We start from the raw sequence: 18,712 nt of genomic DNA on the forward strand, positions 1-18,712 counted from the left end.
TACCAGAAGACCTGAATGCTATAGTTCCCTTATATAGTCTTACGATAGATTTTACGAGACTATTATGGGAAGTGGGGGAAAATATATCGTCATTCAAAATTCGACGAATTAATACCTTTATGGCAATCATTTTTCTTCTCACTATTCTAAGATCTATATCCCGTCAAAAGAATCCATGAATTTAATTAAGACACATAATGATATAACTGAATTATCTTTATTATTGGATAAATGGTTGAAATTACCAAGAACTTCAACGTCATTATGGCAACCCAAAGTGAGCGTTGGACTGTTATAATTATTAAAAGGAAAAAAAAAAACAATTCTATACTCTATGTGATTTGGCTTTTGGATGAGAGTCATTTTCTGTTAACAGGTGGTAAAATATAATTATTCACTCATACCCCAAAATTAAATCAATTTCCAAACACATGTGCGCAGTTTAGATCATACGTTTAAACTTTATCATATTTTGTCCCATTATGCACTAATGAAACCAGTTTTTTTATCCTTTGAATCATTACAAATCATCAATATAGTTTTTTTTTCCTTCTCGGAGAATGTTTAGTTACATCACAGTGTTTTATTACGTTAATATTGTTCTCAGTATAATGAAAACAATTTTTCTTCTATTCTACATCGTAATATTCTGTACTAATGGTTTTCACAAGAAACCAGTTTTTCTGTGTATAAAGGTTCAAAGGTCAGTCATGAATGGCAGAGGCAATGGACAATGAAAACGTCCTTACAGTAGGATAATGCCCTAAAGACAGACCATACAGTATATGCATATGATCAGGGTCCAAGCTCCCTCTCCACCCAACCTAGGACCAGGTAGGCCCAGGCAATAGCTGCTGATCTTCAGCGGGTAGACATATAGAATCCCCAAACTCCACATCCTCAGCTCACAAGGATGGTAGGGTTGTAGACACGATGAAAAACAATCGAGCTTGAGCGGGTCTCGATTCCCAGTCCATCAGATCGCTAGGCAGGGACATTTCCAATAGGCTACCACAAGTCACTTGATCAAATAACTTTATAAACAGCCCAAATAGGCCTATCTTTCCTTTCCAGATTCATCTCAACCAAACAACAATATGGATGGATATCGTTCATCCTACATTCTTTTCTTGGATAATTATTCTTTTTTCACGATATAATAAAATCCATGAATATTTTAGACACAAAATGTATGCGAATCGTCAATTTTCCAATGCTATCCTTCTCTTATGATTTGATTGGCCTAGAGTTCGACGCAAAGACATAGGAGAAAGTAACGAACGATTTTGAGGTGAATAAAGCGGTGTATTCAATAAACATTGAGTTAAAAGAAAAAAAAATGGGAAAAGAATGCAGGAAGAAAATTATCACATTTCAGTGTAGGTTATGTACCTTTTGAAAGACATTCGTTTTTATACTGTATTTCCCTCTGGACTTTTTATTCCCATGGGTTTTTGTTTTTTATATACGATACTGACCTAAAGCCGTTTTCGTCTGCGCTTTCATCATATTTGTGAAACAAAGAACACAAGGCAATATATGTTCTTACTAGTTTCTAACATTTAATCACGGCTATTTACTTCCGTTAGCAAAAAAGTATATTGTTCATAAAAAATTTAATAAATGGTATTTCATGCAATCTTTTCTTCCATGTCATATGAGTCTGATAGATTTTTTTTTTTTATCAATTCTCGTTCAATTGGTCTACTTCAAATGCTCATAAGTTTGGTGGAGCATTTTTTAATAGATCACCACAGAGGCATAGATTAGAGTTTATCGACGAATTAGCCTTATGAACGTAAAATAGAATTAGGTCTAAGAATAGGTAAGATAAGAGAAGTTAAATAAAAGAAAATAAACAATAATTTCTCTTTGATTATTCAAAATATCATTAGGTATAAAAGAACACTTTTTATAGCGGTGATGTTATTATTATTATTATTATTATCATTATTATTATTATTATTATTATTATTATTATTATTATTATTATTATTATTATTATTATTATTATTATTATTATTATTAGCTAAGCTACAACCATAGTTGGAGGAGCAGGATGCTATAAACACAAGGACTCAAGCAGGGAAAAATAGCCAAGCGAGGAAAGGATACAAGGAATTAAATAAACTACAAGAGAAGTAATGAACAATTAAAATAAAACACCCCTCTCTGATTACGGCTCATTTTTTCCTTGCCTACATATACAGTACAATGAATAGCCTGGCATATTCTTTACACATTCTTTTCATTCCTCATACACCTGACAACACTTAGATGACAAAAATTCTTCTTCACTCAAGAGGTTAACTGTAAAAGAAACTATATATAGCTAAGGTCAGCTCTTCTAGAAAAGGACACTCCAAAATAAAACCGTTGTTTCCTAGTCTTGGGTAGTGCCATAGCCTCTGTACCATGATCTTCCACTGTCTTGGGGTAGAGTTCTCTTGTTTGATGGTACTCTCAAACACAATATTCTATACGTTTCCTTATTTCCTTTCCTCATTGGGCAATTTTCCCTGTTGGAGCCCCTGGGCTTACAGCATCCTGCTTTCCAACTAAGGTTGTACCATAGCAAGTAATGATAATAATATAGTTTTTATAGTTTATAAAGTGATATTTATTTTGACATTGTTGCTCTTCTTAAAATATTTTATTTTTCCTTGTTTCCTTTCCTCACTGAGCTATTTTCCCCGTTGGAGCCCCTGGCCTTACAGCATCCTGCTTTTCCAACTAGTGTTGTAGCTTAGCAAATAATAATAATAATAATAATAATAATAATAATAATAATAATAATAATAATAATAATAATAATAATAATAATAATAATAATAATAATAATAATAATAAACGACAAGTTTGCAGCTACACAGATGCCTAAAATACTAAAAAATGAACATATCACTTTAATATCAAATATCCGTATCGACAAGCAGAAAGATACCTAATGAATATTTCCATCATTTTATTCCAAAGGCAAATTTATCAAAACGCACATGAAAAACGTTTTAGCACAAACAGTTCTTAAAATATTTTATTTCAATTGTCCTTTACTACTCTTGTAGTTTGTTTAATTACTTGTTTCCTTTCCTCACTGGGCTGTTTTGCCCTGTTGGAGTCCTTGGGCTTATAGCATCTTGCTTTTCCATTTAGGGTTGTAGCTCTACCGCCAGAGGGTTATGAGGGTCCTTTGACTGACCAGACAGTACTACATTGGATCCTTCTCCCTGGTTACGGTTCACTTTCCCCTTGCCTACACATACACCGAATAATCTGGCCTATTCTTTACAATTCTTCTTCACCCAAGGGGTTAACTACTGCACTGTAATTATTCAGTGTCCACTTTCCTCTTGGTGAGGGTAGAAGAGACTCTTTAGCTATGGTAAGCAGCTCCTCTAGGAGAAGGACACTTCGAAATCAAACCATTGTTCTCTAGTCTTGGTAGTGCCATAGCCTCTGTACCATGGTCTTCCACTGTCTTGGGTTAGAGTTCTCTTGCTTGTGAGGGTACACTCGGGCACACTATTCTATCTTATTTATCTTCCTCTTGTTTTGTTAAAGTTTTTATAGGTTATTTTACTTTTCCTAGTCTCCTTTCCTCACTGAGCTATTTTCCCTGTTGGAGCCCCTGGGCTTATAGCATCATGCTTTTCCAATAGGGTTGTAGCTTAGCAAGTAATAATAATAATAATAATAATAATAATAATAATAATAATAATAATAATAATAATAATAATAATAATAATAATAATAATAATAAGTTCTTTGCTACTCTTGTAGTTTGTTTAATTACTTATTTCCTTTCCTCACTGGGCTATCTTGCCCTGTTGGAGCCCTTGAGCTTACAGCATCTTGCTTTTCCAATTAGGGTTGTAGCTTAGCTGATAACAATATTATTATTTAATGATATTTTACAATAGAATCCCACTAAATGGGCAAGGTTTTCTATGACCAAGCAGACATTGGGAACAAGTTTCATCCACCTGCAAGACCTTTTGCCATCGTTTCAAAGCGATCAGAAAGTGACAGTAACAAGTTATTTAGGCATATCGGTTTAGTTCGGAATTCCCAGTTAAAATTAGTACAAAATCCAACTATGTCCGATAACGAAGATGCAGTATTGAACTCAGACAATGAAAATGAAGTAATAGACGAAATTAACGGCGAAGATAAAACTGAAAATGAGAAGAAAAGAAAGCGTACTGACTCCAGTGGTAAGTCTGTCCCTCGAATATTTCCTCCTGAAACATTTATGTTTACGTCAGAGCCTTCAATTCTAGATGTGTGCTGTGTCACTGTTTATTTCCCGTGTGCAATGCTTGTTCTTCTCCTGATTAGTGTTGCCTGTGCAATGTGACACAGATAGTCTTTTAGGGTTTGCAACATTGAAGGGATCAACGCTTGCCGGTGTCAAGTGGCATCGTCAACATTAAGTAGCATCATACAAAAAAAAAAAAAAAAAAAACTCTCAGTGATTGGCTGTGTTTAGCTTCTATTTATTCAACCTTAGAATTTCCGTTTTCATGGGAATGTGAACCTATAGTTGAAGGGTTTTCCATATGTATGTGTTATTGTGTATGCCAGTGGCATAGTTGATCTTGTCAAATGAGTTAGGTATGGTATAGCCTAACGTAGCCTTCCTATGTATGTACGTTGGTTGTTGTTATTATTATTATTATTATTATTATTATTATTATTATTATTATTATTATTACAAGATAGGCTGTAACTCTAGTTGGAAAAGCAATATACTATAAGCCCAAGTGCTCCAACAGCGAAGAATAGCCCAGTGAGGAAAGGAAACAAGGCAATAAATAATAAACTACAAGAGAAAGAATAATCCATCAAAATGAAATATCTTAAGAACACTAACAACATTATTATTATTATTACCACTAGCCAAGGCACAACCCCAGCTGGAAAAGCAAGATGCTACAAGCCCAAGGGTTCCAACAGGGAAAAATAGCCCAGCGAGGAAAGGAAATAAGTAAACGATGAGATCAAATTAACAATAAATCATTCTAAAAACAGTAACAACGTCAAAATAGATACGTCATATATAAATCATTAACGTCAAAAACAGATATGTCATATATAAACTATGCAAAGACTCATGTCAGCCTGGTCAGCATATAAACATTTGCTCCAACTTTGAACTTTTGAAGTTCTACTGATTCAATTACCCGATTAGGAAGATCATTCCACAACTTACGCATGTTAGTTTTTCTGGGTGCACAATAGGACACTAATAGTTAAAAACCAACTTGATAACTTTAAAAATACTGTATTATGAGTTATTGTCATCGGAACCATTTTAGACCCCTTATAAGTAAATTTACATCAGGATAAATTCTTTTTTTAACTGGTACCATAGGCTACATATGATGATTGCTATTGATGCATAAGAGAGCAATATTATATTGAAAGAAAGTTTATAACTTGAAAAATACAGTCATTGTCATCAAAACTGCCCAAAAGGCTTTTACAGTATACAATATATGTCAGGATCAGTCTCATTCTCTTCAAAAGGATTATTATTATTATTATTATTATTATTATTATTATTATTATTATTATTATTATTACTAGCCAAGCTACAACCCTAGTTGGAAAAGCAAGATGCTCTAAGCCTAAGGGCTCCAACAGGAAAAATAGCCCAGTTAGATAAGGAAATAAGTAAACTGAGAAAAAATTAACAATAAATTATTCTGAATACAGTAATAACACCAAAACAGATAGGCCTATGTCACATAGAAACTAAAAAGACATGTCAGCCTGTTCAACATAAAAACATTTTGCTGTGACTTTGAACTCTTGAAGTTCTACGGATTCAACGACCCAATTAGGAAGATCATTCCATAACTTGTACTCGTGCAACCACTCTAAGAGGCCAAGGCGTAACATACCTTAGGCTACAATAGGTCAGTTTAAGCCACTGAGCCTATTACGTGATTCCTTTTTAGGCTAATAAAGCCATTGAGAATGAATTTTATATTGTAGTAACCTACGGTAGGTTAACGTGCATATTTTTTTCAAAAAGGTTTGTTTGGTAGCAATTACTAGTTCAATATTAGTTTGACAGTAGCTGTGTCCCTAGTTAGTAGGTCAGGGTGTGTATGTATGATAGCAGCCACCTGTATGTATGATGCTGGCTGACTAAGGATACGGCAGTGTAAAGGGGTTCACAGGAGGGCGCCCCCCCCCCCCCCCCATTAGGTAAGTAGGTAAGGACACCGCTTATAGGTTAGGTTAGAAGAGAAAGTTTAGGTTAGCTGGTGACTATTTTTTATGCGCCTAGAAGGAGCTGGCCGCTGATGTACAAAGGCTCCTAGGTATGTTTGATATACTGCCTGTCAATTGGCAGGTTGTAGACATGTCTACATGGATTTTCCTTTACAAGTGAATCAACACTTAGGTTTAAGTTCTGATTATGGCAGGGTTGGTTCAGGTATCCAAGGATGGATGCAAACAGGTTAGGTTAAGTTATGCTTTTCTGCTTCTTGTTTATTGAGTTTTGGAAGACTTTTGGCTTGTGCCCATTTGTTTTTTTATGAAATATGGTCTTCTCAATATTTGCTCAAGTTGATGTCTGCATATATATTAGAGCTTATTTGGTATTAGGGTAAGATCACACAAAGCTGAAACTCCCCTACATCATTACAATGCATTGTTTTCACATTGATAAAATCCTTTTAAAAAGTCTCAAGAGATGCGGCAAGGCTATCACCATGAAAATCTTGGATATTCGGTAGACTGGCTGACGCACCCACCAAATATTTGTATTATAGGTAACTGCATGTGCTGGGTGCTGGTAGGCCCTTGTTAAGGACACGTGTCATAAGTAAGATTATGTGGGGCTATTTTAGGTTCGATTACATCGCTTTTGATTAAGTTAAATTATAATGAACTTCCGTTTTTGTATGCTTGAGCAGATTTGTGTCTGCCAATCAAAATGTTATTTCTGAAATTTACTGTTTAGACACGGGCTGGATTGGAGACAGTGAAGTAACTGTTTTTCTTTTTTTACCTGATATTGGTTTTCAAATTGATCTGACCTTCATTTCTGTGAGAAATTATTAGTTTCAAAGTTACAGTACAGGAACCCCCCCCCCCCCATAGAACAACACGCAATTGGGACCATAGTGGGAAATTAGTGATTTTCGGTTGTGGAAAATACAAAACAAGTAATATTAAAATGAAGTGATGCTGGCCACCCCAACTTACGGTTCCCCTGTTATCCCCTTTCCTTTCCCTAACCTGACCTACAACATTGTATCTCTTTTATCCGTACCATATTCATAAAATTTTGCAGAGTGGATTCCAGTGATGTAAATTTCTCAATGTTTTGCAATAAGAAACACTAAATAATTATACAAATTTAAATATTTGAATGTAAATTACATTACTGGAACTGGTAGAATGAACAGCACACATCAATTGTCCACACTGAACCAGTCATCACCAGAAACTGAAGCCAGTTTTCTGGACTCGCCCTTTAAATCCAAAATTGTTTTTTTGAAAAACTTTAAAAAAAAGAACTAATGATGTTTCAGCTTTATCTCTTGTTTCCACAACTTAATATGAAATAAAAAGAATTCTAAAAGCAGAATGCAATTGTGACCCCCATTGTGTGACTGTGTTCAGATCTCATTGAAATATAAAGCAAAAGTATTTATGGCTTACATCACACATCGGCAAGTACTCCGGTAATGGTTGATGATTGATATTATTATTATTATTATTATTATTATTATTATTATTATTATTATTATTATTATTATTATTATTATTATTATTACTTTCCAAGCTACAACCCTAGTTGGAAAAGCAGGATGCTATACGCCCAGGGGCTCAAACAGGGAAAATAGCTCAGTGAGGAAAGGGAACAAGGAAAAATAAAATATTTCAAAAAGAGCAACAATGTTAAAATAAATATTCACTTTATAAACTATAAAAACTTAACAAAACAAGAGGAAGAGAAATAAGATATAAGAGCAAGAGAACTCTAACCCAAGACAGTGGAAGACCATGGTACAGAGGCTATGGCACTAACCAAGATTAGAGAACAATGATTTGATTTTGGAGTGTCCTTCTCCTAGAAGAACTGCTTATCGTAGCTAAAGAGTCTCTTCTCCCTTACAAAGAGGAAAGTGGCCACTGAACAATTACAGTGCAGCAAGAAGAATTGTTTGGTAATCTCAGTGTTGTCAGGTGTATGAAGACAGAGGAGAATATGTAACGAATTGGCCAGACTATTCGGTGTGTGAGTGTATAGGCAAAGAGAAAATGAACCGTAACAAGGGGAAGGGTCCAATGTAGTAGTATCTGCCCAGTCAAAAGACCCCATAACTCTCTAGTGGTAGTATCTTAATGGGTAGCTGGTGCCTTGGGTAGCTGGTGCCTTGGCCAACCTACTACCTACCTAGTGTGGTTTTTGTATTACAGTACTGTACAGTAATGTATTCAGATTTAGTACTGTAGATTAAGAATAAAAGAAAATGAATTCAATATTCTCAGATATAACATTTTAATTACCATTTGTTGTATTGTATAATATTCATAATACTGTACTTTGATTATGAGTTCACAAATTAGTTTGTTCCGTAACTGAAATACCAACCACGCTATTTACATAGGGTTTACTTTCGGCGTAGCTGAAATGACGAGCAATTAGTTTTTAACGAGGGTTAAACTACCCCCGCGCTAGTTAGCACGGGGGTAGGGGAGGGGTAGCTAGCTACCCCTCCCCCCCACACATTGGTGAGCTGCCTCACTTCACTTTTGGCTCGGATGATGTACAGACATCTCTGTCCCGTCCTCGCATGGCAGCCATTTGTTTTGTCTTAATTACTTACTTTTCTTATACTTAATATATATGTAAACATTCTTATGTTTATGTATATATTTAAGTATAGAATTACAGTAAGTTTCCTTTTCAGTGTTTGTGCTGTGTGTGTGTGTGTAGGAAGTCCACTCAATTGTACGACAACATCTCCGTGTGGTCCCAGGCCCCCCACGGTGACATTTCATGGGTCGCGATCTCTCCCTTGGTCCTTCGGTCTTCCCTTCGGGGGGCGCCGTGGGGAATCGTCATCGCTGGACTTTATTTATTTATCTGTTTCTCCGCTGTTCCTCCTTCCCTACGGGGAATTTGGTCTATTAGCGTTGGGAACATGGGAGTTTAGTTGACTACGGTCTCTCTCTCTCTCTCTCTCTTGAGGTTGTTCACCCATTTATTACTACTTCGTATTACGGTAGCTTCCTTCCTGTAGCGGGTTGAGTTGCTACGTTTATTTTGTCTCAATTATTTTTCAATATTAAACTTACCCGATAATCATGTAGCTGTCAACTCCGTTGCCCGACAGAATTCTACGGGAGGGATACGCCAGCTATCACTATACTAGAAGGGGGTGTACTCACAAGCGCCACCTGTGGCCAGGTACTACAGTACTTGTTGTTGACGCCACCTCACTTTTTCCTCTGTCGTGCTTCCGGCAAGACGTTCTTGGATACGCCTATGATTTTGGAGTATTGTTCACGGTTTGGTGAAGTATTTCTCTAAAATTTGCAGCTATTCGCTATACTGGAAACTTCTATATTAGCTTAGTTAATTTGATTATTTATGTTGACGAAGAGAGTATGAACTCTCTTTCACCTTTAAATGGCCGACCCTTCCCTTAGACGGAAGTGTTGGTGTCTAAGAGAGTATAGACTCTCTTTCTTAATTTTGCTTAACAAAAGTTATAGATTTATTTTATATCTCTCCGCCTCTTATAGGCCTCTTCGATTAACTTCCTTTTATTATAAACTTATTAAAATTAATTTTTATATTTGTTTATATTCGACCTTCCTAATAGTAGGCGGTCTTTTCTTGGTACCGAAGTTAATTAACATTGAGCCCGTCATTTCGGTTTTACCTGTTAACATACTGTATTATGCTTTTTTTAATGTCTTTGAAAGAATTTCTTTGATAGTCTTGTACTGTTTTCAAAGTTGAACTAACGTTTTGTTTTGTCTCTGCAGTTGTTGACGTTTAGAACGTTCAACTTGCGCTCTATCGTTACGATAGAGAAAGAATTTTCACGGTTTCACGTTGCAGTAAGAGTAACCGTGTCTAACGTTTTGTTCATTCTTTCTTAACTTAATGGTTTTAATCCTAATAAAGGAACTTTTCATTTTGGGAAATATTTCAGTTTTTTCCTTTAACAATAATATGTTTTAACGATATATATGATTGGGCTCTTCTCTCAGGTTCTTAGTCAAGAGAGAGAGAGAGAGAGAGAGTTAGAGACGGAGGGAGAAAGAGGAAGATAAACGTTTCATTCAAGCGAGTAACGTTGTTATCGTTTTTGCTCTTCTCCCTAGTCTCTTTAGGGGAAGAAGGTAAACGTTTCTAGAGTGATCTAGTGTTTAGTCTCTTTCCAGCCACTGAATTATTTATCTTTCATTAGATTTTTCTGTTACATTGTAATTCTGTTTTCGCAATTACTAACTTTTGAGAAAGGATAGAATTGCGTGTTTCAGGTACAAACCACTTGAAGTTTCGAGTTCAGTGAAATAAGTGCAAACAGAAAATCAAAGTGATTAGTGATTAGCGCATAGTGTGTCAGTGTTGTGCGTGAGGGTACTTCTGTGCGCGCCAGTCGTCCTCCCAGTCCGGGACCTCTTGCAAGCTCCCAAGCCCAGGGGAGAAGCAATGTCGAAGGGCAAAAGGGTTCATCAGGCCTTGATCGGCGCACAGAAGTATCCTCGGTGGTTGCGGGCGTGTCTTACCGAGACCGTCACTCCCACCCGCAGACGATTGAGCCCTTATTTTGCTCGTCTGCAGAAGAAAATTAGGGGAGAAAACGCTGGTCTCAGGTCTCAAGACCTCTTAAACGTAAAGTCCAGACCTATGCCAGACGTACGAAGTTAGAGTTCAACCCGGATGCAGTCATTGGGTTAGCTCTGACTCTCCTCAGTCATCAGTTGAATGCACTCCGCCTAAGAGTAGTAAGGTTCTGCCGCAACAGATCTCTGCTGTTAAGGCTTTACCTCAGCAGACCTTAGTGTCTGCCGACCCCAAGTTGACTCTACTGCAGTCCATGCAGTCACAACTTTCGGTCTTGATGCGTGAGTGTCGGGCTGAGAAGGTTGCGCCTCCGCCTGCGCTCGCTCCGCCTGCGCTCGCTCCGCCTGCGCTCGCTCCGCCTGCGCTCCCTCCGCCTGCGCTCGCTCCGCCTGACCGCAGTACCGCCTGCCAGGCATACGATGTTGAGCCACGTTATGAGTTTACTGATCCCAGTGGTGTGCAGCTCCCTCCGCCTTCCTTAAGGCAACCTCAGCAATGGGAACAGGAGGCTTATACCTCTCTTCCTCCGCTTCCACTTGCTGTTCCACCAGTGAGGCAACACTCGCTTGAGGTACAACAACCTCTCCCATCCATGAGTCAGTCTCCTCAGCTCTCGCTGCAGCGAGCTCAACCCTCCTCAAGGCAAGCACAACACCTTAGCCTTGCGCCTCAGGAGCCTCAACTTGCGAGACTTTTACTGCGTTCTGCGCAGCCACTACCTTTTCGCTCTCAGCTCACACCGCAGGAGCCTCAACTCGTTCCTCAGGAACTTGCTACTGCGCATCCGCCAACCACTCAGCAAGCGCAACCCTTGAGTTCAGCCACTCATGCCAGGAGTCAGCCTCCTCCACCCATGCGCCTACCTTCTGCTACTTCCTTTGATCAGCCTTTGCAGACTGAGCCTCAGGTGTTCCCTCAACAGAGTCTTGAAGAGGAAACCACAACTATTGTTGTTCCAGCTCGTTCTGACTCTGCTGTTCAGCATACCTTACCTCCATTTTCAAACATTATGATAATGGAGGTTATTTGTATTCCTTATAAAAATATATTTATTCCTTGCAATATATTTTTAACAATATCGCAAAATATGGCAAAAATATGAATCATGAGTTATGAATGTAAGGTAAATATTATGTTGATATTAAAACCCCATGCAAGCATGCATAAAGCACTCTAGCACTGGTCATGGAATTTCTGAGAAATGTTAAACGCCATGCACACGCTCTGCTTACCTTACAGCATGCTCTACATACAGCATGCTCTGCTTACAGCATGCTCTGCATACAACATGCTCTGCATACAGCATGCTCTGCATACAACATGCTCTGCATACAGCATGCTCTGCATTCAGCATGCTCTGCATACAACATGCTCTACATACAGCATGCTCTGCATACAGCATGCTCTGCATACAACATGCTCTGCATACAGCATGCTCTGCATTCAGCATGCTCTGCATACAACATGCTCTGCATACAGCATGCTCTGCATTCAGCATGCTCTGCATACAACATGCTCTACATACAGCATGCTCTGCATACAGCATACTCTGCATACAACATGCTCTGCATACCTTACCGCATGCTTCTCAGTCACACATCTTTGGTTGTTGCCAACTCACTAGACTGTCAAGCAATTTCATAACGTTGCCTTCTAGTCTGCTGCTTTTGCACCAGTGAAACCCTCACTGAGAGAACTTAGCTTTTCTAGGATATGGTCCCTGTAGATGAGAAAGTTCTTTTCTCCCTCCTTCTGATATTCCCTTGAGGACTCTGTCATTTGGAGGGAGCCTTTAGCTGCGTAGCCTCCTATGGACTTTTATTTAAGCATAACATGCTTCCAGGGAAGGTAATGGTTCCACTTCAGTCGCTAATCCCGTCTGTTACCACACCTGCTCCCATAGACCTTGAGCTGTGTTGCAAGACATGCAGTCCAAGCTTAGTCCTTGATAGAGGATTTTTTGTTTACGGAGTCAATGTGTCACGGGGAAGACGTTCAACAACCAGCAGAAGTGACTTGTTGTGACGCAGTGCGGCAACCTCAGCAACCCGATAGGAGTTGTCTGTACGACCCAGACAGTCTAGACGGATTCGGGTTGTCACTGTACTTCCTCGCTTGCCCATGGTTGACAGTTCACAGACTGTGCAGCAGTACCATGATCTTGTGTCCGGCTCCGTCAGACGACTGGCTTTTAAGAGCTCCCACAAGTCGTCGCTGTCTGGAGATTTTCAAATGGGCTATGGATCTGACCAAGGAACTGGGCCTCCTGGTCAATTTTGAGGAGTCTCAGCTCGTCCCATCCCAGACCTTTGTCTCCTTGGGTATGGATCTTCAGAGTCGAGCTTTTCGGGCTTTTCCGTCGGCCCCAAGGATCTTCCAAGCCCTAGAATGCATCCAGAGCATGCTGAGAAGGAACCGATGCTCAGTCAGGTAGTGGATGAGTCTAACAGGGACACTTTCATCGCTGGCCCTGTTCATCGTGTTAGGGAGACTCCACCTCCCCCCCTTCAGTATCATCTAGCTGCTCACTGGATAAAGGACATGACGCTAGAGACGGTCTCAGTTCCTGTTTCCGAAGAGAGGAGGTCTTCTCTCGCGTGGTGTAAGAACAGCTTTCTTCTCAAGGAAGTCTACCTTTGGCTGTTCAGAAACACGACCGCCGTCTCCTCTCGGACGCATCAGACACGGGCTGGGGTGCGACTTTGGACGGACAAGAATGCTCGGGAACATGGAATCAGGAGCAAAGGACACTTCACATCAATTGCAAGGAGTTGTTGGCGGTTATTCTGGCCTTGATAAACTTCAAGTCCCTCCAGCTTAACAAAGTGGTGGAGGTGGACTCTGACAACACCACAGCCCTGGCTTACATCTTCAAGCAGGGAGGGACTCTTTCGTGGAAGTTGTTCTAGATCGCAAGGGACCTACTCATCTGGTCTAAAGATCGAAAGCTAACTGGTAACGAGGTTCATTCAGGGCGGTATGAATGTCATGGCAGATCACCTCAGCCGGAAGGGTCAGGTCATCCCCACAGAGTGGACCCTTCTCAAGAATGTTTGCAGCAGACTTTGGGCCCTGTGGGGTCAGCCAACCATAGATCTGTTCGCTACCTCGATAACCTAGAGACTCCTGTTGTATTGTTCTCCGATTCCAGACCCAGCAGCAGTTCACGTGGATGCTTTTCTGCTGGATTGGTTCCATCTCGACCTGTATGCATTCCCGCCGTTCAAGATTGTCAACAGGGTACTTCAGAAGTTCTCCTCTCACAAAGGGACACGGCTGACGTTGGTTGGCTCCGCTCTGGCCCGCGAGAGAATGGTTCTTAGAGGTACTGCAATGGCTGGTCGACATTCCCAGGACTCTTCCTCTAGGAGTGAACCTTCTAAGTCTACCTCACGTAAAGAAGGTACACCCAATCCTCCACGCTCTTCGTCTGACTGCCTTCAGACTTTCGAAAGACTCTCAAGAGCTAGGGGCTTTTCGAAGGAGGCAGCCAGAGCGATTGCCAAAGCAAGGAGAACATCCACTCTCAGAATCTATCAGTCTCAAGGGGAAGTCTTCCGTAGCTGGTACAAGACCAATGCAGTTTCCTCAACCAGTACCACTGTAACCCAGATTGCTGACTTCCTGTTATATCTAAGGAAAGTAAGATCCCTTTCAGCTACTACGATCAAGGGTTACAGAAGTATGTTGGCAGCGGTTTTCCGCCACAGAGGCTTGGATCTTTCCACCAACAAAGATCTACAGGACCTCCCTAGGTCTTTTGAGACCTCAAAGGAACGTCGGTTGTCCACTCCAGGCTGGAATCTAGACGTGGTCCTAAGGTTCCTTATGTCATCAAGATTTGAACCTCTCCAATCAGCCTCTTTTTAGGACCTCACATTAAAAACTCTTTTCCTCGTGTGCTTGACAACAGCTAAAAGAGTAAGTGAGATCCACGCCTTCAGCAGGATCATTGTTTTCACATCTGAAACGGCTACATGTTCCTTGCAGCTCGGTTTTTGCTAAACGAGCTTCCTTCACGTCCTTGGCCTAAGTCGTTCGAGATCCCAAGCCTGTCCAACTTGGTGGGGAATGAACTGAAGAGAGTACTTTGCCCAGTTAGAGCTCTTAGGTACTATCTTAAAAGGTCTTAACCTTTACAAGGACAATCAGAAGCCTTATAGTGTGCTATCAAGAAACCTTCTTTTCCAAGTTCTAAGAACTCAGTTTCTTACTATTCAGGCTTCTGATTAGAGAAACACATTCTCATCTGAAGGAAGAAGACCTTGCTTTGCTGAAGGTAAGGACACATGAAGTGGGAGCTGTGGCTACTTCAGTGGCCTTCAAACAAAGCCATTCTCTGCAGAGTGTTATGGATGCAACCTATTGGAGAAGCAAGTCAGTGTTCGCATCATTCTATCTCAAAGATGTCCAGTCTCTTTACGAGTACTGCTACACCCTGGGACCATTCGTAGCAACGAATGCAGTAGTAGGCGAGGGCTCAGCCACTACATTCTCATAATCCCATAACCTTTTAACCTTTCTCTTGAATACTTTTTATGGGTTGTACGGTCGGCTAAGAAGCCTTCCACATCCTTGTTGATTTGGCGGGTGGTCAATTCTTTCTTGAGAAGCGCCGAGGTTAAAGGTTGTGATGAGGTCCTTTAGTATGGGTTGCAGCCCTGTATACTTTAGCACCTTTGAGTTGATTCAGCCTTCCAAGAGGAACGCTGCGCTCAGTAAGGAAGACGATCTTATTAAAGGCAGAGTAACGGTTCAAGTCGACTTCCTTACCAGGTACTTATTATTTCATTGTTATTGTGGATAACTGATTATATGAAATACGGGATACTTAGCTATCCTTTAGTCTTGTACACTGGTTTTTCACCCACCCCCCTGGGTGTGAATCAGCTACATGATTATCGGGTAAGTTTAATATTGAAAAATGTTATTTTCATTAGTAAAATAAATTTTTGAATATACTTACCCGATAATCATGATTTAATTGACCCACCCTTCCTCCCCATAGAGAACCAGTGGACCGAGGAAAAAGTGAGGTGGCGTCAACAACAAGTACTGTAGTACCTGGCCACAGGTGGCGCTTGTGAGTACACCCCCTTCTAGTATAGTGATAGCTGGCGTATCCCTCCCGTAGAATTCTGTCGGGCAACGGAGTTGACAGCTACATGATTATCGGGTAAGTATATTCAAAAATTTATTTTACTAATGAAAATAACATTTTTAATCAAATCTAATTGTATTTGTTAACTTTTCAGCTTCTGTTTAGAACGCCTCCCTTCGGGGTTCATTCGTTCTTACTATTAGTGAACATTCTTAGATGAATTACATAATTATAATTGTTATAATTCTGTTTTTGTTACAGTTCTCCGCCTTCCCCCACCCCTTCCCTGAGTGTCAGTGGGGGAGGAGGGCGCATTCCTGGTGCGTAATTCTCATGTTCTTTTCCCTCGGGGTTCCTCTTCGGAGTTCCCCCGGGGGAATAAATGTTAACTAATTATTTTATTTTCACAGTTAACTGTCTAGTATTTTTGTTTGCCTAATGTGCCAACGAAGCAGAGCTGTCCTGTTGGGGCCTGGGGAGTCTGCTGTTGCCGCCTCCTCTACGACTTTGTCATGGGCGTGTTCCCTTCTCCTAGAAGTTCTCCCGTGACAACTGTCAGCTCCTTAGTTCATTTAGAACGCTCAGGAGGTTCGCCTCCATGGGTAGGTAACTTCCCTTCCAAGGGAGGTTCCCTTCCCAGGTATGAGTTTTTCCCCCTTTGGGGGGGGGGGGGGGCAACTTACCTTAATAATTACCTGGTTGGTTTTTTCCTGGTCCTCGGGCGGTTATGCTCTTGGTGCTGAGCGACCGCTTTTGTAACCATGCCCTAGGGGCTGAGCGGTTGCAAGGCCGGACCATGGAATTCGTGCAATTATGCTCTTGGTGCTGAGGGGTCGCACTTGCAGCAGCTACGCTCAAGGAGCTGGGCAGCTGCAGGAGCTCCTCTTCGGAGGGTTTCTTTTTATGGACAGCCTGCTGATCCAACGGCCCTAAGAGGCGCCTTCATCAGTTCTTCTGGTCTCTTCTACGAAGTGTTCTCCTCTCTCGTTCGCGAGAGTGTCTCTCGTTCGCAAGAGTCTCTCGTTCGCGAGAAGGGCACTCTTAGAGACTCCTCTTCGGAGGAATCCCTTGCTGTTGTTGCTGATGTTGCTGAAGGCTCAGTTCCCCCCTCCGAACATCCTTCGAGGGGGCAGCTGAGTCCAACGGTCTCTCCTTCGAGTGTCTCTCCCCCTCGGGGGAGTTCACTAACAGAGACTCCTCTTCGGAGGACTGATGATGGTGCTCCTGTTTGTGGTCGTCTTCATCTTCAGCCGCAGAGGATCCTCCTCGACGAGAACTGACCGTTGCAGCTGCTTCGCTTTCGGTAGATCGTTCGCGATCTCCGACACCTGCCAGACCTTCTTGTCTCCCATCTCCGTTCCTGGACGCAGATGCGCAGTGACACCCCGTTTTCCGACGGGTACCGGTCCCTTCAGGGCTAAGGGCTTATCTCACAATGTGAGTAAGTCCCTTAGTGCCAGGTTTTTACCTGTGCAACCTTGTTCTCCTAGTTCGTAAATACTCTCCTGCTGTGGACCAGTCTTCTGCTGAATCAACACTCCAGCGATCTCCTGTAGCTGAGTCTCGCCGTAGATCCCTGATCGCCAACGCTTCTGGGACCTTCTGTGCGGCTACACGCCTTGTGCACCTACGGTCTCCTGAACGCCCACGATCGCCTGCTCGCCGGCGCACATCTGATTGCCCTTTTCTAATGTGCGCAATGCGCGCCAACGTTCGCCCTCGCGCCCACGATCTCCGGATCAGGGCGCAAGCAGGGAGATTATTTCTTCACTGAACTCCACGTTCACCTGCTCGCCAGCGCACATCTGCACCCCCTTTCCTGATGTGCGCAATACGCGCCGAAGTTCGCCCATGCGCCCACGATCTTCGGATCTGGGCACAGGCAAGGAGTTTATTCCTTCGCCACCTCGCCGACGATCTCTCTGGTTCTGCTCCCTCGCTGATATCTTCTGGCCACGCAACTACGCACGTACGATCTCCCGGTTCCTGCCTCGTTGCGCGCAGTTCAAGAAGTTCCTATGCTAGCGCACATGCGCTCACAGGTTCTTCTGGACTCGCAGCACCCTTCTGGAGTTTCGCGCCCACGCGCGATTCCAGTTCCAGCACGCTTCTACTTCACACCGCGCCGCCCAGGAGACACCTAAGCTAGCGCACGGGCGCTCACAGGCACCCCTGGGCTCTCCTTGCGCCCCAGCGATCTCCTAAGCGCCCGCACGATTCTTTGCCTGCGAGCAAGCATTTTCAACGTGCCAACGCTTCAATCGTCGTAGGTTTCCGACGCGCCCACGCGTTAACTCTCCTGTACGCGATCGGTCGCTACGCGTCATCGCTTGCCAACGCGCCATCGCTCGCCAACGTGTCTTCGCCCGCCTACGAGCCATCGCTCGCCAAGACACGCCATTGCTCGCTTACGCGCCATCGATCTCCCGGCCGCCTGCGCCCGCGCACATGCGCACCCATGTTCGCCCGCTCGCGAGCCAATGGTTTTCCATCGCGCGAGCGCCAGTTACGGCCGCCTGCGCTCGCCCTTACGTACGACCGCGCGTCCGCGCACATGCGCACCCATGTTCGCCTGCGCACGAACCAACGGTTTCCATCGCGCGAACGCCAGCGCGATTTCGTCCGCGATTCCCGTCGGGTTTCGCAACGCGGGCAACCTGGCGAGTTCTGAGCGCGTACTTCCAGATCATTGTCGGCATGATCTCTCACCTGTAGACGCAAAGCAGCGCACATGCAGGAGCAGGAAGAAGCTTCAGAGAGGTCTGGGCAACATTCTTCTC

At 42.2% G+C, this 18,712-nt stretch overlaps 1 protein-coding gene across 1 annotated transcript in view; it reads left to right on the plus strand.

Annotated features, from left to right (window-relative positions):
• The first annotated feature begins 3,946 nt into the window (after window positions 1-3,946).
• Window positions 3,947-18,712, plus strand: part of LOC137647248 (ankyrin-2-like) — a 53,887-nt gene continuing 39,121 nt past the window's right edge. Inside the window, exon 1 of the mRNA XM_068380635.1 lies at window positions 3,947-4,214. Coding sequence (XP_068236736.1) covers window positions 4,097-4,214 — 118 coding nt within the window. The 5' untranslated portion in view covers window positions 3,947-4,096. The remainder of the gene's footprint in view (window positions 4,215-18,712) is intronic.

The sequence above is a fragment of the Palaemon carinicauda genome, chromosome 9 (assembly GCF_036898095.1).
Source record: "Palaemon carinicauda isolate YSFRI2023 chromosome 9, ASM3689809v2, whole genome shotgun sequence".
Classification (NCBI taxonomy): Eukaryota; Metazoa; Arthropoda; class Malacostraca; order Decapoda; family Palaemonidae; genus Palaemon; species Palaemon carinicauda.